The sequence below is a fragment of the Nycticebus coucang genome, chromosome 15 (genome assembly GCF_027406575.1).
Source record: "Nycticebus coucang isolate mNycCou1 chromosome 15, mNycCou1.pri, whole genome shotgun sequence".
In the NCBI taxonomy this organism is placed as follows: Eukaryota; Metazoa; Chordata; class Mammalia; order Primates; family Lorisidae; genus Nycticebus; species Nycticebus coucang.
This window is the reverse complement of record NC_069794.1, coordinates 74356129-74380267: the sequence shown is the minus strand read 5'-3', so window position 1 is coordinate 74380267 and position 24139 is coordinate 74356129. Positions and strand designations below refer to the sequence as shown.

Genomic DNA, 24139 nt, shown 5'->3' with positions numbered 1-24139 from the left:
CCAAGTAGTTCAGGAGCAGTGAATGCATGTTCAGGAGATGTGCAGAGTGCATGAGAAATACAGCAAGAAATCAGGCCTTGTTTATTCTAGGAAAGAAAAACCTGACTGGGTCTCCCCACAGTGTCACTTTGTCAACCTGGGAAGGTGTGAGGCTTTCTGCCTGTGCTTTGCTTATCCTGGAGGGTGGTTATGACAGTAACATTCTCCTCTGACCAAGGACACAAAGGAAGAAGCAGAGCAGAGAGGAACAGAGGAATGAGGGAGTGCGAGAGAGGAGGAAGGCCTGGACCTGGAGAGCTAAGCCTGGGTGGCACACCCAGTTGCAAGGGAGGTTATGGAAACCCAAGTTTTAATGAGCCACAGTAGCATCTTTTCTTTAATTTTAGATTCACAAAATCATTCCTTAAAATGACTCAAAATATCCAAAGATGTTCTGTGAGAAGGCCCTCTTCTTGAAAGACAAGCATCACCCTTCCTTACCTCAATGATATATAGGACCACGTTCTTGTAGAAGCAGTACAGTATGCACTTGGTCACCCGGTTGTAGCTCCAGGCTCCATGAACCAACAGAAGCTTCTCCAAGTAGGAAAACTAAAAAGAAAAAAAGAAAAAAATACCAGAAGAGTCAATCCTTGAGGAGTGAAAGTCACAAAATGTCCTCATGGGCAAAAGACAGACAAGGCAGATGGAAGAAACCAGATTCTCTAGGTACCTGGGAAAACTATTCCCTAAAGACAGAGATTTCAGGATCAGGGAGAACAACTACAATCTTTTCTTAAATCTACACAACAGTCGTTTTCCCCAAACATGCTTGACTACTAATTGTCATCTTCACAAGATTTCATTTAAACTAATGGGTTTTTTAGAGGCATAATTATTAAAAGAAGATGACTTCTTGAACTGAAATAAAAGTAAAGTGGATGGGGGGCTGAGGCAGGTGGATTGCTTGAGCTCAGGAGTTTGAGACCAGCCTGAGCAAGAGGGAGACCCTGTCTCTACTAAAAACAGAAAAACTGGCTTGGCACCTATAGCTCCGTGGCTAGGGTGCCAGCCACATACACTGGAGCTGGCAGGTTTGAATCCAGCCCAGGCCTGCCAAACAACAATCACAACTACAACCAAAAAACAGATGGGTGTTGTGTCAGGCACCTGTAGTCCCAGCTTCTTGGGAGGTTAAGGCAAGAGAATCACTGAAGCCTAAGAGCTTGAGGTTGCTGTGAGCAGTGATGCCATGGCACTCTACCAAGGGCAACATAGTAAGACTCTGCCTCAAAAAATAAATAAATAAATAAAAATAGAAAAACTATCCAGACATTATGGTGGGCACCTGTAGTCCCACCTACTTGGGAGGCTGAGGCAAGAGGATCGCTTGAGCCCAAGAGTTTGAGGTATCCACAGAGAACTCAAACATATTAGCAAGAAAAGAACAAGTGATCCCATCTCAGGCTGGGCAAGGGACTTGAAGAGAAACTTCTGTGAAGAAGACAGGCGCATGGCCTACAGACATATGAAAAAATGCTCATCATCCTTAATCATCAGAGAAATGCAAATCAAAACTACTTTGAGATATCATCTAACTCCAGTAAGATTAGCCCATATTACAAAATCCCAAGACCAGAGATGTCGGCATGGATGTGGAGAAAAGGGAACACTTCTGTTCTGCTGGTGGGAATGCAAATTAATACATTCTTTTTGGAAAGATGTTTGGAGAACACTTAGAGATCTAAAAATAGACCTGCCATTCAATCCTATAATTCCTCTACTGGGTATATACCCAGAAGACCAAAAATCACGTTATGACTAAGATATTTGTACCAGAATGTTTATTGCAGCCCAATTCATAATTGCTAAGTCATGGAAAAAGCCCAAGTGCCCATCGATCCACGAATGGATTAATAAATTGTGGTATATGTACACCAGGGAATATTATGCAGCCTTAAAGAAAGATGAAGACTTTACCTCTTTCATGTTTACATGGATGGAGCTGGAACATATTCTTCTTAGCAAAGTATCTCAAGGATGGAAGAAAAAGTATCCAATGTACTCAGCCCTACTATGAAACTAATTTATAGCTTTCATATGAAAGCTATAACACAATTACAGCCCAATAAAGGGAAAGGAGAGAGGGAGGGGAGGGGAAGGGGGAGGATGAATGGAGGGAGGGTATCTTACAAGGGTACATGTGAAACTTACTAAATGTAGACTGTCAATGTCTCAACATAATAACTAAGAAAATGCCAGGAAGGCTATGTTAACTAGCGTGATGAAAATATGTCAAATGGCCTACAAAACCAGTGTATGGTGCCCCATGATCGCATTAATGTACACAGCTATGATTTAATTAAAAAAAAAAGTTTGAGGTAGCTATAAGCTATGATGCCAAGGCACTCTATCCAGGGTGACAGAGTGATACTCTGTCTCAAAGGTACAATAAGAATCAAATGCCTTTAAGCAACCACAAATTTTATGGTGACAATAGAAGAAAGGGATAGGACACTCATGAAACCATCTCTTGTTTTTAATAAGAGGAATGCACGTGTACAAACTATTTCCTCTGTCAGCTTGCAGGTTAAAAACAATTACGCATACAGAGATGCGCAGACACACTTAGATACTCACACACACACACACAAAGACATACAGATATAAGCAAATAAACACACAGATACAGATACAGGGACATGTACACACAGGCGTACATACATGCACAGACACAAATGTGGACACACACATGCATAAGTATTTATACACACACAGACACACACCCTGCCTCTACTTTTGGACCCATTTTAGTCTCCCTTTTTTGGCCCCAACTAGTACACAGCACCTCTTGCTGTCAGGAGCAGTGATTGATGCTAAGCTGAGAGCAATGTGATGGCTCTTGCATTCTGAGACAGGAGCTGTCAAAGATACCCCAATAAAATACACAAATCCTCTTCAGGCCATGGTGCTTGGGACACCACTTGAATCATATCTCCTCCGCCTCCCATTAGCCTGGCTTTGCAGTCTGTGTTTCTATTTCACAGAAGTCTTAAACAGTGAGAACCTCAAGCTGGAGGGAAGGAAATTTAAGTAGATGGTGTCAAGCTCTGGCGTGAATGCATTGTTGGGGCAATTCTGTTCAAAGTCACATTTCTATACGTTTAATTCACCACATGTAGGGTTCAGTTTGCCCTTGGTTGTCTTGAATGAAGACCTTAATTCCCCTGTCCTCAGATGCAGTGTCAGAAATCCCACGAGCGTGAGCTCTCTGATACCATGAGGAGAGACAATCTAGCTAGACCGAGAATGTCCAGAACATTAGATATTCTTTTACAATTGTAAATGTCCTATTAATTTCAGGTAACTTTTGAAATTAAATATGATACTCTGTAAAAAAGAAAGATCCTGACCAAAAAGACAATACCTTTTTATAAAACATTTTTTTCCCCCAAGAGGAAACTGCATCGTGATTCCCTTTAGCACTAAAGAAGGAACCACATCCCAGCTGAAGTCACATTTCAGCAAGTTCTTCTGGGACATCAGGGTCAGGCCTACCCACATACCCTGACATCCAGATGATGACTTCAAAATAACAGAAGGAGGTACATATGGAAAAATAAAACTCCCCATAAAGGCTCATTAAGGATTCCAAAGGGGAATTGGGAATCATAAAATAACTAGCAAAACAAATAAAAAGGAAGTTTGCATTTGACCTGGACCCCCTGGTGTTAAACTTCAATGGGCACAGAGAACATCTGCTGGAATCATCCTGAAGAATGCTTCAACCTGAGTGCTGCGATGATTTGTTTTTAGGAAAAAGAAAAAAAAAATACATACGTATACACACACACACACACACATAAATCAAAATGTTGTCTTCATGAGGTCATTCAGAAAACATTAAGAGGGTAGGGGGCTGGAAAGATTCTCGCCTGAGAACAGATTCAATATTATATAGCAACAACAAAGGGGCAAGGCGGCCAGACAGAGAACAGGTTTGAATTCAGTTCCTGAGCTGTCCCTGTGCCCGGACATACCCGGAGACAGGAAAGAAAGGGAACCAGAGCATTGGCAGAGATACACACATATATACAAACACATAGACACCTACAACTTTCCCCAAGGATAAATCTTGGAGCTAAATGTGTTCTCACTTCCGTATTTAACCCTACAGGGTATTTCCTCAAAAGCCCAATACAAAAAATTCATCCACATTACAATAAACAGATAAAGCACAAGGTATAAACTTTAACCAGAGATTTTTATCATTTCAACAGGGGCAAGGGAAGTCACCAAATTGTGGCATTTCTAGTCCAGTAATTAAGGCACAGCTGGCTCTAGGAGAGTGTGAGGCTGGCAAAACCGAGCCCCGTGGTGACAACACCCTACCTAATCAGGAACACAACTAGAGATGGGGAAATGAGGCCGCAGACACATGGGCCTTCAGGGTTCTCCTGGCAGAGGCAACTGCTATGCTGGAGGGGAAGCCGCATCCCAAGAGGAGCTCTAAAGCCCTGGTTCCCATTCCACCCTTCTTTGCTACTTTTAATTTGAAGAGAGCAATTGTTCTGGCTTCCACGTCCTAACAGAATACAGTTTCAATACAGCAGATCATGGAATCCCCTAGACATTTTAAAGAATAAGAGACAAATATTTGCCTGAAACTCCAAGGAAACCTCTTACAATCCCTTCCAACCATATGATGTTATAACTCAAGTATTTAATAACTCTGGGGTATATAACATCTACAGTTGCTGACAGACTTCAGGAAGCGCTAGTCCCCCAGGCCTCGCAGCATTTGACTTGGGAAAGTAAACGACAGGTGTGTGGGGCCAGCCCCCAAGTTCACACTTAGGTCTGCCATTCTCTGACCCCAGACATTCGCTTGGACCTGAGGTAGGTCACCTGATGTAAAGGAATCCTAGTTTTCCTACCTGTAATGTCAAAATTCTTTCTCCTGCCTACTTCAAGAATTACCTTGAGGATTTATTTGACATCAACAGAGAAACAAAATTGATTTCATGCACTGTTCAGAGCCAGGAGGATCTGTAGATTCTTCCCCACATTTGTAGAAGGGCAAGCTGGGAGGGAGTCTGAGAAGTGATCTAACACAGAGCCCCCCTGTGGGGAGGTGGTACCCCAAAGCTCCAGAGAGCCAGCCCACAGCTCTGGAGCAGGAGGAAACTCATTCTGTTTTATATGCCGCCCCAATTTCAGTTTGAAGTGGGACATAGCCATTATTCCTTGTGTTCACATGACTAGGGTTAACACATTCTTTAAAATCCTAAAAACTGCAGAAACCAGGGCACTCTGGCTCCCCAGTGAAGAAGCAGGCATTAAATCTGGACATCACAACCTGGAGATAGGAAGAAACGGTATGTGTTCACTGGGATGTATAGGTTTTCTGGATTTTTCCAGAAGGCCAGTGGCTCTAGGTATGTGCTCTGGAGGTAATGAGGTTGACTATTTTCCTTCACCTTTTGGTTGTCATTAAGGAGCAGACATTTCTTTCATCATCAGGCCACCAGTGCAGTAACCAGGGCTGGAAGCTTCTATATACAATGCTTGGTTCAGAGAGGAATGGACTGAACTTGGCCTACCTGCAGGAGGTTGTTTGCTCCTGCCCCTGGGGTCACTAAGGCCCAAACCTGGCTTGGGCTCTTAGCGATGCATCTCACAGCAGCTGTCCTGGGCTGCTCCCCTGTCATGATTACAGAGACGGCAGCAGCTGTAAATCACTGCTCCTCCCTGACCTTAAGCACCTGATCAGAGTGCCCCAGTGCCTCTGGATGGAAGGGTGAGGCCAGGAGAGGATAGTGAGAATGGATGTCCATTGTACAGCAGCTCTTCAGCAGGGCACACAGAAAGAAAGGAGCATGCGGCAGATCAGGGCCAATCTGCCAGGAGTGGCACTGCCTGCAGGCAGAGCAGCCAGGTCACCCCCACAGCCCGGCCAAAAGAAACCCAGCCAGAAGGACAAGGTCTCCCAACTACACAAGATTAAAACCACAGGGAAGTCCAAATGCTGGGTTCATCTAGCCAGCAACCTCAAAAGGGGTGGCAAAGGTCTCAGGGCAGGACAGGATGTCAGAGGCAGGCTCTCATCCCCAGCTGCCATCCCTGTCAACAGGACTGGACAGCTGGCCACTCATGCTACTCACCTGTGCGATGGCATAATCCGAGTTGTTGGTGGCCTGCATGCCCTCGTTCCCACTGATTCCCACACCCACATGGGCTGTCTGGATCATTCCCACGTCGTTGGCGCCATCCCCAATGGCGAGGGTGATGGCCTTCACCCGCTTTTTCACCACGTCCACTATCTCAGACTTCTGCAGAGGAGACACTCTGTGAGAGAAGAAGGAGAAACCGTGACTTCTTTCCAAACAGCTGTAATCTACATTCAGCCACATTCAAAGGACAGTTATTGGACAACCTCCAAATTCAATACATAAGTTTTATGCTCATGTGCAAAGCAAACTTTCAGAAAACAGTAGCTTGTGGCTTTCAAGTATTTGCCAACTTTGCAGATGAAATACACAAGTCGAAACTAACTGAAAACACCCCCTAAACGAGATCTCCTGCTTAGTAGGAGGCGTACACGCGGACTCTTCAGGGACACTTGTGCCCTGCTGATGCAGAAAGGCTAAACTAGCTACAGAGGCCATTGGACATGCCTTCCCCCCAAATCAGAGAACGAGTGCAGACCCCTTTTTTGCCTTTTGGTACATCATTTACAACTTATAGCTGACAAAGGAGTTTTCTATAAAATCTGTCTTTACATAAGGGAAAGAAAAATGGCAGGGCATGAGAAAGTGCAGGAAGGGGGCTAGGGCAAGAAGAAAGAAGAAAGGCTTCTCATTCTCCAAAAAGGAGACAGGGTTTGAACAGCAGTCTGGGCAGAGGGGTCAGAGCAGGCATCCCGGGCTAGGCTGGAAGGTCTTCCACAGCTGAATGGCGCAGAATCACAGCCCAAAGTGGGGGAGACATGCAGCTGCTGCCTATGAGGGGTATTTCCACAAGGCCGGGATGGTGGGCAGCTTTTCATAAACTCCTAAGTCATCTGGGAAGAAGACTTAATATAAATCTATGTGGTCTGAAAGAGAAAATATTAATTATAGTTAAGTATTTATTTGTTGTATAAATACAAACAATAGGCTAAGTGGGGTGGCTCATGCCTGTGCTCCCAGCACTTTGGGAGGCCAAAGTGGGTGGACTTTGGCCAGGAGTGGCCAAAGGAGTGGCTTGAGGCCAGGAGTTCAAGACCAGCCTGGGAAGCACAGCAAAAGTCTAACTGTATTAAAAAGTAGGGGGAAAAAATTAGCCAGGCATTGTGGTGGGAACCTGGAGTCCTGGCTACTTAGGAGGCCGAGAAAAGAAGATCACTTGAGCCCAGGAGTTTGAGTTTGCAGTGAGCTGTAATGACACCACTGCACTCTGGCCTGGCTGACACAGAGAGACCCTGTTTCAAAAAATAAATATACAAGCAGACAGACAAAAGAACTTCACTAATAAGGCCATCATGAACCTTCAGCTCTTCAGCACACACAAAGATATCACAGAATAAAACCCTACACGGTACGGGTCGGCTTGAGGCTGCAACTCCTTGAGAGTCTATGAGAGTCACCCGGGTGACTAAGCAAGCTGGCCTCCTTGTCAGCAAAAATGAGGTGGTCTGGAGAGAAGAAAACCTAGGAGGCATAAAACCTGGCCACTTTGCACTGTGGGGGGGATGGAAGAATCATGGAATAGGGGAGGAGCAGCAGATCTGAGATTTTCTTTGAGGTTAAAGTTGCTGAATTTTTGTTAGGGTGTCTTGCAATAAACCAACCAGCAGGTAATAAAGATTAAATCAAATAGATTAACTAGGTCTGCCACTCTGAGATTCGGATCTCAAGTAAGTCAAGTCAAGTCAAGTCAGGATTCTGATGGTTTAAAAGTGTAATCTGTGAACATCCAATAGAGCAAAAGAGCAAAAGTAAGGAGAAAACGTGACCAGCGTAAAGCAAGTCGTATTCCAGTGTTTTAGGAGCATGAAATTCTCATCAAGGATTTACTATGCCCTCAGCTATAATGCCTTGAGAAAACATAATTCTAGCACACACTGGGGGTTCAAATCAGATGTCAAACAGCTAATTCCTATAGAACTGAGGGGGCACCATTCCACTTCAGCCGTATGCAGTATTTCAGTATGCTGAATTACCAGAAAGCACAAACCAGCTCTATCTTAATCTTAATTTGTGACCTGAAATTACATGCCACACTTATTAAGTATTCTCAACATGTAATAATTCAACCCCCAAAATAAGAACCCCAGAGTACACGTAAGCCACGCTAGGGGCATGAGGCACTTCTACAACCTATTTTTGTACATTATAAATAAAAATATAAACCCAACAGATTTAGTCAACTAGAGGGGTGTTCTATCCATTTTGGCTAACACAATAGATTCTAAAATGAGTAATATGTTTTCCTTTTGAAACTTAAATAAAAAAAATCAACATCCTGTAGTGTTTCATTTTATGGAATATGTGTTCCTGAAATTTTAAAACTAGATTTCTAAAGTTATTTCAAATATAACACTTAAGTAAAACCTTGGGTAGCTTATTTTATAGAATTAGTGATCATACAGCAATTTATCTGATCTACAAAAGCCCTGGTCTCAGAGAGAGTTTCTAAATTCTGATCTCGAAATACCATCTTAGCAAACTGAAGCAAATCCCTTACCTTCTCAGATCTCAGCTGCCCCACTGGTCACAGAGGGGCTGGTCTAGATTACAGGCTTGTACAGGGAGATCAGTAGTTATAATAAATTATACTTAGGAAGACACGAGAGACCCAAAACACTCACCAATTAACCAGACTTGTGAAACATTTTCACTAATTGGACTTTAAAGCATCATTATTGCATAGACTGTCCTTATGACAAAAAGAAATTTTGAGCCCACTGGCCTAGATCAATGAGTCTTGAATTTTAAGTGAGCATTAGAATCACCCAGAGAGCTTATAAAGACAGACTCAGACCAGGGCGGCGCCTGTGGCTCAAAGGAGTAGGGCGCCGGCCCCATATGCCGGAAGTGGCGGGTTCAAACCCAGCCCCAGCCATAAACTACAAAAAAGAAAAAAAGAAAAAGAAAAAGAAAAGAAAATTGAAAAGACAGACTCAGACCAAAAAGTCTGGGATGGGACCTGCGAATGTGTGTCTAACCAGCTCCCAGGTGACACTGACACTGTGTGTCTCTGAACCGCTCAAGTCACTAGCACTGGTCCAAACAGTATCACAAGTTCTTTCTGGTACAAACGTTTTCTGGCTAAGTTTAAATTTCCATGGCATGAGATACAGACAAAACTTTCATAGTGACACCTGACAATTTATTACGAGAAAACACTGCGTATCATCTCATTTCTTCAAACTCTGTATACACAGGTTCTTCTTCTTTGCTTTTGTCCCCAAACCAGGCAAGTATAAATTTGGTTGGGAGTTGCATTTAAAATATTCTTCCAATCTGAGTGTGTCCTGTAAAATGGTGGCAAGGGAAAATAATAACCAAAAATAAGACATGCAGGTCTGCGTAGGTCTTTTTTTTCATGACACAGACACCAACTAATCAACACCAAGCCTAACATACACAGTAAAGAACTACAAAACAAAGTCCTACCAGGGTACAGGAAGGTTTCACTTGGAAAAATGACTATTTTTCCAGTTACAGATAATCTACAAATGGGATTTTCTTTGATAAAAACAACCATTGAATAAAATAATACATTTTTTCCCTATAGCAGTCAGTTATCCTAAATTTTTCAAAAATTTCAGTACTTAAAAAAATCTCAGAGCTTAACTAGATATACAAATACCTTATACGTCAATCTAATATCTAAATTTAATTAAAGTATCCCACATGCATCTGTTCAATAAATGTTCACAGATGGTGAGAATGAAAGGAATATAAAAAAGACTGGACACCTCTATGAGATCTAAATTTATCATTGATGGAAAACAGATGAAAACTTCCCATTTTTTCCTGTGGTCTAGATGGACATCATTTGCAAACTTCTTGATCAACATGCTGGTGGTCTTGATTCTTTTTTTTTGCTAATGTCCTTAAAAGCATTCTAGGCTTTTTGTTACAGGTTTTAAATGACATGGCTGGCATCAATCTCTGGCTGCACAGAGAGCTCTCCCAGGACAGGCTAATATCTAGCCTAGTCTTTGCCTCTTTAGATTAGAATGCTGTGATTTTTTTTTTTTTTTTTTAGTTGTGCAAAACTATATTAAGTTGTTTCAGTAACAAGACAGGAATTGTTTAATGAAGTATGTCTCAACAACAAACAACAACAATAATGAGGGGAAATGTATGACTTTTATGCTCTACTGTTTGCCCACTGTTAGCCTCCATGTATCACTCTCATAAGCACTTGAGGATTTAACAGATACCAGCTTACCAGGTCATTATGAAGAGTCACAAGAGTGCCGTGTGATACAAATCATCCAAGGTCTTTATATTTATGTACCTCAACATGTTTTATTTTGTTCTTGTTCTTGAAATGGGATCTCACTATGCTGTCCAGTCATTCTCAAACTCCTGGCCTCTCAAGTAGCTGGGACTACATGTGCATGCCACCACATCCTGCTCACCTCACCATGTGTGTACCCTCTGTACAATGATTCGTACCCAAAATCAAATTCTAGCACAATCTTACATACCTTAGTAGTATGTCTACAATACTAGTAACTACAGCAGTGTCCAGTAGAACAAGTATTTTACTTGCTGACTGAATAAAATGATGAACATATATCTCATTATTGGTGATACAAATGTGCATAAAATGACTATGAATTCTGATGGTACCCAGCCACCCTTGTTAAATATGAGTCAACAGGCTTCAGATTTGCTGACCAACTAATCTAAGAGCCCAGATATACTGACAGCATTACTTATTTTGGAATGAATAAAACAGACATGTTTTAATAAATCTCCTGTATTTCATCAATATCAGCCATAATGTCCTTTTCCCGTAGGTTACACTGCAGGACAAACAGATGCTAAGGTCACACCAATAGGAGTCTGTGCAAAGGAGAGGGAAAAGCAGTCAATTATGCAAGCATCTTGCTTTTTATCTTGGTGCTGCAATTTTATGGTAATTTTAGGAATTTAACATATATTTCAGTTTATATCAAATTTAAATTATAGAAAGTTTGAAATTCCCATAGCATCCTATAAGTACAAAGATTATTTTCAGCAGGGTATAAGTATCCATTGTTCAAAAGTACTAAGGTTAAATGTTTCCATATTCCAGAATAGACTCTATAGATATAATTCAACTTTCCAAAACATGATTTGAGCTCTCAGGATTTACACTTCACAAAAAAGATATTTATAAGTATATTGGGGGCAGGGGTAAGGGAAAGAGGGGATCTTTTAAGAAACATAACATATAAATTTGCTGCTGCAAAACTATGTTAATATTTACTAATAATTTCCTTATTATTTAAAGGGTTCATTAACTTTTTATTTAATTTCAGATTAATATGAGGGTGTAGATGTTTAGGTTACACTGTTTCCATTTCCAAGGTAAAGTTCAAGTTGTAGTTGAGCTCTTCACCCAAGGGTTGTGCTGTAAACCCTCATATTGTACACATAGGTGAGAACTTGCCAATCCCCTCCCCGCTTCCTTTCCTCCCTCACTTAAATATTCCTGTGTTTTTCTTTCACATGGATGTGTAGTTGTTTACATATTGGTTTTATATCAGTTTCATATTAGTTCCAAGTACACTGGATACTTGTTTTTCCATTCTTGTGATACTTTACTAACAAGAACGTGTTTCAACTCCATCCGGGTTAATACAAAAGATGTAAAGTCTACACCCTTTTTTACAGTTGAATAGTATTCCATGGTATACATATACCACAGTTAGCTAATCCATTCATGAGTAAAGGGTTCATTAAAATAATTTTTAATATGTAATAATATATAAAGTTTTATTATTTCGGTGTTATGTACACCCCTACTTACCCCCTCAAAATAATCTTGGTTCTTCTACAAATTCTTTTAGAAGACCTTGAAAAGCAACCTTGCTAATTCTTAATGTATGCAGCATCTCTCACTTCAGGTGGGTTACTCGGTGCTTAAGTACCATGAATTTTAAAACTAGCTATTCTGGTCACCTGAAATTACCCTTATATTGCATTTAAAAACTTCCTGATTCTAAGCTCTAAAAATTTCCTTATAAAACAAAAATTTTAAAGGGTAAAAGCCAACACAACTGATTTAGAAATGGGGATATATGTACATACAAACACATGCTTTTTTAAAATTGATCTTACATTTACTACATAATGAGTGACTGCTACCAACATCCTATGAGGGTTCTCTACTCTGCAACCTAGAAGTTACAGATCAACCATCCTGCAGTTATAGGTAGGGAGGGCAACTTGATATTCTTTACCAACTGAACAAAACCCTTTAAATCTCAATCCTGCACTGCGTGTACAAAGCTGCCCATGCAGCTGAGACATGCCATCAGAAAAGGGAGGACGCCCTGCTAGTGAGAAAGGGCTTGCTTTGAAATAAGTATATTCTGCATAGGGGTTCAGAATTTATGCATCTGTACTTGTGTCTATGACAATTTTATCATGTGTCTAGGAAACAGAGCAATTAAAACAGCACTCGGACAAACGTCTAGCTTCTAAAAATCTAACATTTCCACTAAACTATGTAGAAGGTATTAATATCTGGGCAAGCACATTTTATGTAATAATTGTATAGGCTGCAAGAGCTCCAGGTTGCAATGAGCTGTGATCCTGCCACCATACTCCAGCCCAGGTGACAGAGTGAGACCTATCTCAAATAAAAATAAAAAATAAAAAAATTAGACAGGCTGTGTGTAGTAAATTATATGCAGTTTTATATTCACTGAAATCAGGTACAGTCTCTTCCTGTACTAGACTGAAAAGAATGAAACAGTCTAGGAAGCTTGAGATTTAAATAAAAGATATTAGATCCTTCTGTCCCTAGGCTGAAAGTGGGATTAGAATAACACATTTAAATACCTTAATGTTTTTAGCACAAAAAGCATTAATTTGATACTCTGCTTCCTTGAAATGCTTTATTAAGGCCCCCAGACCCTCTCAGGAGTGTCTGCCTTCTTGAAGTTAACATACATGTATTGTTCCCCAACTGCAAATTTCACTGGTATTTCAAAACAGCATGCCTGAGCTCTGCTTCAGGGAGGCGGGAATAGGAAACAGAATCCAGGGGAAAGCTGGGATGTGTTTGAGTTTTGACATTCAGAACTAGTTCATGGCTCCAGCAGGACTGGGCATCATGAGCTCATGCACCACTGGCAATTAATGACAGTGGAGATGTTTAATAGAATAATTCTAATTAGGCCTGCCCTTCACCCAGCACCTGTGCCTGGAATAAAAGGTCATTTGATTATCACTCTGATACATGTGCCAAATTGTAACTCCCCGCACTCTGAGGGGAGTGGGGCTGGCTGTCCAGCTCTCTTTACCCCAGATCTGAGCCAGAGGGACTGCAGCAGTCAACACCACATGCCCCACACACTGGGCAGTAGCTCACAGACCAGTACATTTTTCTCCCTTTCGCTCTCCTTTTTTTTTTTGAGACAGAGTCTCACTATGTTGCCCTTGGTAGAGTGCTGTGGTGTCACAGCTCACAGCAACTTCCAACTCTTGGGTTTAAATGATTGTCTTGTCTCAGCCTCCCAAGTAGCTGGGACTACAAGCACCCACCACAACACCTGGCTACTTTTTTGTTATTGTTGTCGTTGTTTAGCAGGCCGAGGCCGGTTTCGGGTTCAAACCCATCAGCCCTGGTGTATGGGGCCGGCATCCTAACCACTGAACTCCTGGTGCCAAGCCTTTTTTTTTTTTTTTAAATAAAATACATTTGTAAGTAGAATTTGATGAGTGGGAATTCAAGTAAGCTACACAAAGTTCTTTCTTCCAAGCAGCATCCAGGACTTCTGAAACCTAGAGCCTGTATTTAACAAGCCACTAACTCTAAGTCTCAGGAGCAGGAAACAATAATACTTTACTTTTTCACGACCATATACGTAAAGGGTTTTTTGTTTTTTTTTTTTTGAGACAGAGTCTCAAGCTGTCATCTTGCGTAGAGTGCAGTGACGTCATCATAGCTCACAGCAACTTCCAACTTGGCTCCAGCAATACTCATGCCTCACTTTTTCTATTTTTAGTAGAGACAGAGTCTCTCTTTTGCTCAGGCTGGTCTCAAACTGGTGAGGTCAAGCAATCTACCCGCCTCAGTCTCCCAGAGTGCTACCATTACAGATGTGAACCGCCATGCCCAGTGTTTAAGGTGTTTTTAAAAAATAGGCAGTGGCATTCCACCATGCCTAAAACAGAACATGAAAATGACTTTTGTATAGCTGCTGTAGTCTGGAGAATAATGGAGAAAGATGGACAGACTTCAGGTGGATGGGGTAAGAAGTCATGGTAGGTGGACAAATAGGGGCCCAGGGAGGGTCTGCACACAGAGAGGATGAAAGGCTCATTACATGGTATAACCACAGAAGAAACAAAATACCAGTGCAGACTACAGTGGTAGGTAACATAGTTTACTGCAAAGCTTAATTTGCTACCTGTTCTTCTTTCTAATTGGTGATATCATCCTAATAGCATTTCCTTAGCAAAGTCTGGTCCAAATGAAGATGGCTGTGTATTTCAGTATCCATGCTTTTGAGATACTTGGGGTTACAGATTTGTTTTTCTCTTCTTTACATTCCTTCATGCCAAACACAAGAGGTAGTAAACAAGTATTTGTTGAATTGCCTATGATTTTTGTAATTTTTTTAGCTTATAATATCTTTTTTTCTTTCTCCTTCTCAACTTTTAACTGTGTCCATTTCATGTTTAAGGGCACACTTAATCATACTAAATGGATAATGAGTATCTTACAGTTTTTAATCAAAGAAGTGAAAGGTCATGCCTCTGAGTTTATTATTATATATCCTCTATTCATAGAGGCCCAAACCTCAACCTCTGAGTATAGTACTTTTCAGAGTTAATTAATACATGGATGGCCCTGTTTATTAGGTTACCACCTTTTGTAAGTAATAGCCACTACCTAAAAGTTAAGTTTGCTGTTGGCATGGCTTGATAGGTGGGGTCGGTGCCAACACCTGCCACATTCACCAGGGCTGGCACCTGCAGCATGCAGCCAGCAAGACCACATGCTTTCAGAGAGGAGACCAGTCACTGAGCTCATAAAGGAGACCAAGGCCAGAGAGAGCCAGACACCCAGCCGCTTGGATTAGACCTGGTACCAGTGGGGGTGTGAGGAATGAGGACAAATCCCAGCCAAGAAATTTGAGTGGGGGCTGGTGTCAGGAGCATACATAGCAGGGCTCCCAGCTCTATTGAGCAAGGGCTTTGACTACTCACCTTGTAAAGGGCTTGAAATACAGTGCCTACACCTTACGATTATAATACACCCACCTCTCACTGGAAAATGGGAGTCGTCAACCAAACTGAGCCTCCACTACAGGAATGGGACAGAGAGGCACCGAGGCAGCCAGCCTTGGCCAGCATCCTCTCTCTCATACACACAAAGATGCGCAGTAGCTCAGTAAGTCAAACCAGAACACAGATGCAACCTAAAGAAGTGACAGCTTTGGGCTGTCATCTTTTCTTCAGACAATGTAACAAAAATAACCTGCCATCCACTTAGAGTGACCCAGTATCCAAAGCACAGCAGAAAGCCCATGCCAGGTCTTCACCTGGGCCCTAGCAGCAGAGAGCTGACAAAAGCATCACTGCATCCACTGAAGCCACAGGGGATGACATCTCTTCTTTTGTTCCTTTGGCCATCCTCCCAGAGCTGTACAAGGTCCAGACCAGACTGTGTCACCTCAGGTCCAAGGTCATCAAAACCAGCTTGGGAGTGGAAAGTCTTTGTGATCCTATGGGTTGCTCAGAGAATTCCACCCCTCCTCCCATGTCACCTCCCCTGCCATGGAGAGTAAGCACAGAAAGTAAGTTTCTTTCCTTTTTTTTTTTTGAGACAGATCTCACTCTGTTACCCTGTGTAGAGTGCTGTGGCATCATCATAGTGCATAGCAACTGCAAACTCTTGGACTCGAACAATCCTCTTGTTTCAGCCTCCCGAGCAGCAGGGACTACAGGCATGAACCACAACACACAGCTAGTTTTCCTAATTTTAGTAGATAGGTGGGTCTCGCTCTTGCTCAGGCTGGTCTTGAACTCCTGCACTTGAGCAATCCACCCACCTTGGCCTCCCTGAGTGCTAGGAGTAAAGCTGTGAGCCACCCCTGCAGGTTTCTAGTATGCACATTGACAACACTGCAGAGGAGGAAATAACTCAGGTGATGGCAATGTGTGAACAAATGAACAAGGGGAAACAGTGCCAGCTAGCAGGGATCATAAGAGGCTACAAAGGGGTCACAACTCCCTATCCAGATGTGCCACCTCCCTGGTCCTCTTTTGTCCTGCCCTGTGAAGGAAAACAGATAATGCTTTTAATCTGAAAGGAAAATAGGTGGTTCAGTAATAAAAATGAGAGGATCAGCAGCAAGTGATGACTTGGCACATGCTATTTCTTCTTCAGGAACTGGGCTAGGGGCTATCCATAGGCAGATTTAGCCCTCATTGCAATTCTGCAAGTCAGTGCTGCTGTTTTCTCCAAGCTACAGATGAGAAGACCCAGGTCAGAAGGGGGGACACACTGTGCCAAGGTCACAACCTGAACAAGTGGCTGCAACAAGACCTGAGCACAACTGCCTAGCTCCAGGGTCTGCACACTCACCTACACTGCTATATTCATTGGCTTCTTTCAACTGCACATTTGGGGGCTCTTCTGTGGGTCTGTGGAGCAGTCAGGCCCTGGTGGGGTGGGACACCAAAAAGCCCTGAGAACTTCTACTCCTGATTCTATAAGAACCCAACAAAGTTACTCAATCCCCTACTCTCAGTTTTCTGCCTGTTATATGAGGGCATTGCCATTGCCATCTGCTTCACAAGGTAACTTTGAAAAACAAGTCAACGATAAGGGTGGACAAGGATTTGAAAGGTGCTGACTGCTGGATTAAGTGCCTCTGATGCATCACTCCTCACCTCTGCTGAGGACGCCAGGCTCCCAGCTCGTCCTGGCTGAGAATGTCCTCCCACTGTCCCCCACTCCCAAAGCTCTTGGCTTCAGGGCCTCTCAAGGTCTTCGGGATGGAGATAAAATGAGAACCCATAAGAGACGCAAGTCTTGGCTAGCATGTCCCTGTCTGAATTTATCTCCTTTACTTTTAAGTCCTAATCACTGTTTCCACATACAATTTCATATAGCATTTCTTTATATACCAGCCCATTATATTATACATATATAACATACTCACACTAATATTTTCACACTAAATATGAATAAACATAAACAAGATTATGAGTTTGTACAGGGCAAAGGTATGTCTTCATTTTTTTAATTGCCCAAATATCCAACCAACTTTGCACATAGTGGCTACTGTCAATTTAGCCTACGTGAATCAGACTGCAGCTATCCTGGGGCAGCTCTGATGAGAGAAATGAGAAACAGGTAGGTTTGGAACAGAGAACAAATTAGGAATGAAGAAAGAACTCTGATGGTCAGTACACCTCTCTTTCAGTAGCTTTGTCCCTGTGAAGTTAGGGGCAAACAGAGACAGTTTGCTTTGGGAGTTTGAGTTGTAAGAATATCATATTTTTTTCTTTAAGGATTACAACTGTGCAATTAGCTCAATCGGTCCTCATAACCTTAAATAATGTCAGCTATTCACTAGAATGAATTACACACATAAAAAATGAGCAACTGTCACTAGCACCGTCTCCTTTTGCACACAGCAGAGAGATTCTTTTCCAATTGTGTACTGGAAATAGTTTTTCATCTTGCTCTCATCTCCAGCAACAATAACAAAACCCCAAAAACAAAAACAGCAAATAATCCAATCAGGATGCAATTAGTGGAAGTGAAAGTATACAGTTTTTCTAAAAAAAAAAAAAAAAAAAATGAATTGAAATTGACATAAAACAAATTTCACAAAAGTCTAACTATAAAAAGTTTCCTATATAAAGTAACACCAGGCAGCCAACCAGTGAAAAACAGAACTACCCACCTCAACAGATGACCATGGTGGTTAGCCTATAATCCTAATGGCATCTATATTCTCTCATATCATAGGTAATCTCTCTGTTGCTGTATTAAAAAATAACAGAATCCAAAAGCATTTCATGTCTAAAATGATTCTTAAACATTATGAATATTTAATTTAATTTTTCCTTACATTTGATCTGAACAATTTTTAAGAGCTGAAACCTCTGTTTTTTGACATAAGACAATTCTTCAGGATCCTCGTATTTACATGTGGCTTTATTTGAGCTATAAACCTCCAACTAGAGCTCTAAAATTGAAGGTCTTAGTTTTTAGTCAAAGGAAAAGATCTTTCAGCATTATTGAAAAGATAGTTTGACTGGATTCCAAGAAGCCAGTTTCAGGTCATTAAGTCATATCGGCATATGACACACACACACAAACACACACACACACACACACACACGAAGCAGAAAAGAAAGAAAAGGAAGAAAAGAAAAATCATGAATCATGTAGGTTTTTTCCCCAGTCAAAATGTTTTTAAAAGGTGAAGTTTTCCTAAGATGGCTTCAACAGAAGGCTGTTCTTCACTGGAACTGCAGAGGTCTCTGAGCCTGCCCAGTTAGCATGGGAAGGAGCCATTCTGTTTAGGGCCAGGGCAAGTTGGTTTAAGGAGGAGCTGATATTCTTTGTCAGTTTCCTATATATTTTAGGACTTGTGTCAGCAAAAGCTCAGGTCATTAGTAGAACAAAGAGAAATACAGTACACAATCCAGCCATGCAGATTGCAGCAAACCAGCCAACGCACAAAGGTAGGCGGCAGGTAAGCAAGGTCAGAGAGACAGCCTCCTGCTGCTGAGGCCCTGCAGCCATGGCGACAAGCCAGGCTCACACGTCAGTCACACAGGCAAGATGCTAAGCACAAGGGGGAGCGGGCGGAAATGTTTTTCAAGTCCTGAGTGACTGAAGGAGAGGAAAAGTACACAGAATGTTGGCTTAATGCTCTTCAACAGTAATTAGGAAATAGCTGTTTTCTATTTCTTCCAGATGCTCTGTTAGTAAAGGAAATAGACTTTTCCTTAACTCTGGGGACCAGGTTTTGACACAGGTAGCATTTGCTTTTTGTGTGCATGCCAAACAAAGGGGCCATAGAGACCCCTCACGCCATTAGGGAGTGGCTTTCACATGGCTGCCAGCTGCAATGACAAAATGTCTCTAAGAGAGAAAGTGGGAAACGACATCACAGAGTGTGGGAGGCCATCCCTCCAGGCTGGTAATTTTCCCTCTGTGACCAGCCCCCAGCACCACTCACTCAACTCCCAGCACGTAGTCCAATGCTCATCTCAGTACCTGGCACAAAGCAGGCACTCAGATAGGATTTGTGGACTAACCTCTTGCACAGCAGAAAGGCAGCAGCTCAGTATTTGGCAACAATTAAATAAATGAGTGTGGGTCAAGCCAAAGGGCAGCCGTGGGCCACCCCTGTGTGTGCCAGCGCTCAGCTTGTGGTCTCCCGCCTCCTGATTTCCCTGCTGTTTCTGATCACACCAGCGTGCCTAGACAAGCTGCGGTCTGTCAGTGCATGTTCGCTCCCTGCAGTGGTGCTCCATTCCCCCACCCTGCCTCATCTGTCCCTTCTTTCCACAGATGAGCTTAAGGGAGAGTTCTCAGGGAGGGCCCAAAGACCCCACAGCAACAGTTGTAGTGACACCCTCCAGGGCTCCTTGCTCCAAGGGGGGGAGATGAGACCCATTTACAAGCTGCTCCAGGGAAGACCTGAGGGAGCAGACTGTTGTAACATAGCACGCAGCCAAAGACTGGTGGAAGGAGGTGAGGAAAGGCAAACAGAAAGAAGTCACAGAAGCCTTTCCCTGTGCTAGTTCTAGAGAACACATAGAGACGTGGGCTAAAAACCCACCAAAATACAGCATCTCAGGTGGTGGGAAGACTTTGAACAGAATTTCGCAACAACTAAGTAGGCCAACATCACATAATGTTGATACGTGGAGAAACAAGCACCCTTACAGACCACTGGTGGGCATCTATGTTGGTGCAATCCTACACAAAGGCAACGTGGGTACAATTTTTATATGTGCGTAACTTCTGAACGGGTAATTTGGCTCCAGGAATTTATGCTAAGCTCAGCAGCTAGGGCACCAACCACATGCACCAGAGCTGGTGAGTTCAAATCCAGCCCAGGCCTGCCAAACGATGACGACTACAACCAAAAAATAACCGGGTGTTGTGGCAGGTGCCTGTAGTCCCAGCTACTTGGGAGGCTGAGGCAAGAGAATCGTTTAAGCTCAAGAGTTTGAGGGTAACAGCTTGAGACTCTGTCTCAAAAAAAAAAGAAAAGAAAGTAAATGAGTCAGTAGACAATGTTACAGGCATAGTCATTAGAGCTTGATTCATTGGCAACCTGTCTGGAGAATGCTGTAGATCTCAAACATGGACTTCCGTTCACTAGGTATTGCTGAATGAATAACGCTGCAGAAGTGCATGTATACTGGCATCCGATTTTAGACATACACTTGACATACACATGCAGAGATGAAACTTCAGGAGAAAACAATTAGAAAGTTATCTCTGAATAGATGATTTAGTTAAGATGTATGATTCCTTCATGTTGTTCCTTCTGCTTTATGTCATTAACACGTAATGACTTTTGTAAAGAAAAAGAAAATAAGTTATTGAACAAGAGTGGTATAAATGTACTTTAAGGTCTCACTCAATTCTATTTGGGTACTCACTATGAAATCAGAACTACTCCAGGAACATTCGTATGCACTTACAGCCATAAAACTCACAAAAGTCAGGTAGGAGGGGCGAGGAAAGGACAGGTAAATAAATGCAAAGCTAATATACACCGTCCCAGTAAAGGGCACATTTACAACTTGGATTCAAACTGAACAAAAGCAATTCATGTAACCAAAACATTGTACCCCTGTAATATTCTGAAATGTTAAAAAGTCAAAGAGACAAAACAATCTTTCAAAGCTTTTCATAACAATCCTTGCCCTAAATCAAAGCCATGTGAGGAACACTAGTTACGGGACATGTACATTATAACGTTCCAAGTACAAAGCATTTGAAAAAGTCTTGGAAAACGAGATGCTGCCATTTCTGGGCATTGCACCTTTATCTCTCTCATTACCAGCTCAGCCACTTACCATAGTCTCAGGCGCGATAAACATCTGTCGATGAGGCTGAATTCAAAATAAGCTAACATGCGGGAGGGTTAGCTCAGTTACTTTCAAATAACCACAGAGAAGGTTGTAGGAGAATCAGGAAACCCACCAAATAAATTACATTTATACAGTAAGCAAAATTTTACCAGGAAAATGGGGCCTTTGTACCCAGGAGACAGTATTCGCAGCTGTGAGCCCACGTACACCTTTGTAGTTAACACCCCAGAGATCTCTGTTGTTTTTCCAACATACTGTAATATGGGGGGGGGGAGGCAAATGACTTCACATGTAGACCCTGGACAAATAGAACAATACAATCTCAATCTTTAAACATAGGTATGCTGTCACTACAGGAATAACTTAACTGAACGGTCAATGTAATTCCAATAGGATTTCTTCTTCTGCCCTGAAGCAACTCTTTCAAAATAGGCATTTTGCATGCATATAGTGGAAAAGGGTTTTCTTCACAAGTGTTTTCATCCCTTTGTGACCATATAAAGTTGAAGCCAACACTACAGATCTGAGTGACAGCTAGCAGGAACTCCAAGGCTCCCCACACCTCCTCCCAATTAGTTCAATGCATTAAATTCTGAAATCTTATCACTTAGTGGTAAGATGGGTCCTCCTGAACTGCAAATACCTACAATGATGTTCCCAGCACTAGGCTGACACAACCTGCTCTCAGGAATGGGCGCTGGGCAAGGCGAATGGAAAGCAAGTCCCGGAGGAGGGGAGGGGGCTAGCGGACACTGTTTGTGGGCTCCTTCTGAGTGAGGGCTGGGCACAGTGGGAGGCAGCAGGGACCGGAGAACAGCAAGAGTGACCCAGTACGAGGGCAGCACCCACTGGCGAGGAGCCACTTACCTCTAGGACCCTACATCTGGTTTGATACGTGTGTATTATTTACCTAGAATGTTACCTTCTTAGGTTTTAGGAAAGTCTACTGACTATCCCAGAAACCAGCCTTGTGAGAAACAGCCTGCTCTGCCTGAGTCATGAGCCACAGTCAGGACACTGGCCAGTCTCCCACACAAACGGGGCCACTGACCATTCAGAGAGGACTTCACTGATGTCTGCTGACTGTGGCTTTGCAGGGACACAAATAAATAAGTAAAACTGAGAGATGATTTCAGAGACGATATGACAGTTCATCTTAAGTAATTGACTCTACTCAGTAATGACCAAAACTTCCAGTTTTAACTTTCTTTCCATTTTTAAAGAAAATGTGAATGGACACAATAGGTTTGCTGCCCTGCTTTCCCCTGCCGACACGGCAGCCTTCATCTGCTCATAAGGCAACCCTCCCATATACGATCACTTCAACTTCCAGGGACAGGGGCTCAGGAGATCCTTGCTCAAGGGACTTCCTGACTGCCGTCTAGTTTGGCCTTCTGCCCTGACAAGGCCTCCAGCACTGCGTGGTGCCCATATCCCCACCCTCCTCTCTATCTTCCTGCCACTCCTGGAAAATTCATCCACCAGAACACTCAGCCCCCATCACCCTGGAACAACCATTTCCAGGCTGTCTTCCTTGAGAGACAGAATCGTGCAAGGCAAAAAGACTACTTCTCTGAGTACCCGCAGGGGCTGGTGCAGTGCTTGGCATACCCAGGCCAGTAATAAGCAAAGTGTCAACTTCTATCTAACAGAAGCCAGAAAAACAAACCTAAGAACCCACAATTTCATCAAAACTATTCTGATACCTGACATCTGAACTGGCATTGTAAATTCACTGTCCTCTAATGACAAGCACTAGTGAATAAAAGTTTTGAGACAGACTGTTATGGTCCATTATCTCACTTCCAAGAAACACAGTTGACAGTGTCCTTTCTGATTCACCTGTGCAAGTTTCAGCTTGCTCTGCTATTGGTGTTGCGGGGAGGGCTTCATTTGTTTTCATCTGCAAGGATTTTACATTTCTTATTTTTGGTGTATCTCAAAACTTTCATAATGACCCACGTATTTCAGCTTTCAAGTGTCACAAAAGTTTCTGCTTTTTTCAATCTCCATGCATTGCTATTGAAATGTCTATACCTATGTGTATGTGGTGGTGATGGAGCAGTGCTCTTTACACATACTAAAAACGTTAAAATAAAAAGGAGAAAAAAAAACAGTTTGAAAATGCTATAACCCAAACCAGAATAACTGCTAATACAAACAGCCCCCATCCCTAGTGTAAGCCGGTCACAAGTAATGGCCCACCTCAAAGCAGCCACAGCAATCCTGTTTACTCTCCATTTGGGACTTAAAAGCATTTTAGTTGATGAACCGGCCCTGAAGCAGGAACATCTAAATGCATGCTAATGCCCAGCAGAACAGTAATTTCTTTTGATTAATTTACCAGTACTGAAAGCACAAGAAAGGGATCAAACCACGTTCTGTACTAAACAATTAAACAAGCAGTGGATGTCTCCACTATGGCGTATGTCAGGATGAAAGCTGGATGGGGTCGAGTGAAAAAGCAACAAATATTCTACATTGATTAATGCTTATAGGATTTTTTCCTCTTAAATGTCATAACATTTCTTTCAATGGTCAAACCAAAGAGTTTATATAATATTTAAAACAGAAAAGAGTCCAAAAAGCTTAAGAAAATTCAGATGTGTCACGAGAAAAAAAAATCACATCATTCGAAACAGTTCTAAAGAACATTCAAAACAGTTTGGGAGAACTCCGACTTCAGCAGCAATAGCAAGTGGGGGAAAAAAATCTTATCACCAACTTTCATAGAAAAATAATTTTTCTATTATGAATGACATTTTCTTTAAAGTATTTAGCCTATTCATAATGTCCAATACTATATATACTGTTTTGAAAACACAGACCTAACAAATATGTGGAGTTGTACAAATTTCTCT

The 24139-nt window shown here is 42.2% G+C and overlaps 1 protein-coding gene across 4 annotated transcripts in view; it reads right to left on the bottom strand.

Annotated features, from left to right (window-relative positions):
• ATP8A2 (ATPase phospholipid transporting 8A2) overlaps positions 1-24139 on the bottom strand; it is a 752313-nt gene that overhangs the window by 264275 nt on the left and 463899 nt on the right. For all 4 annotated transcript variants that reach the window (XM_053563905.1, XM_053563906.1, XM_053563907.1 and 1 more), the window contains 2 exons: positions 6144-6327; positions 481-591 (listed from right to left, as the gene is read on the bottom strand). In XM_053563905.1, coding sequence (XP_053419880.1) covers positions 481-591; positions 6144-6327 — 295 coding nt within the window. The remainder of the gene's footprint in view (positions 1-480; positions 592-6143; positions 6328-24139) is intronic.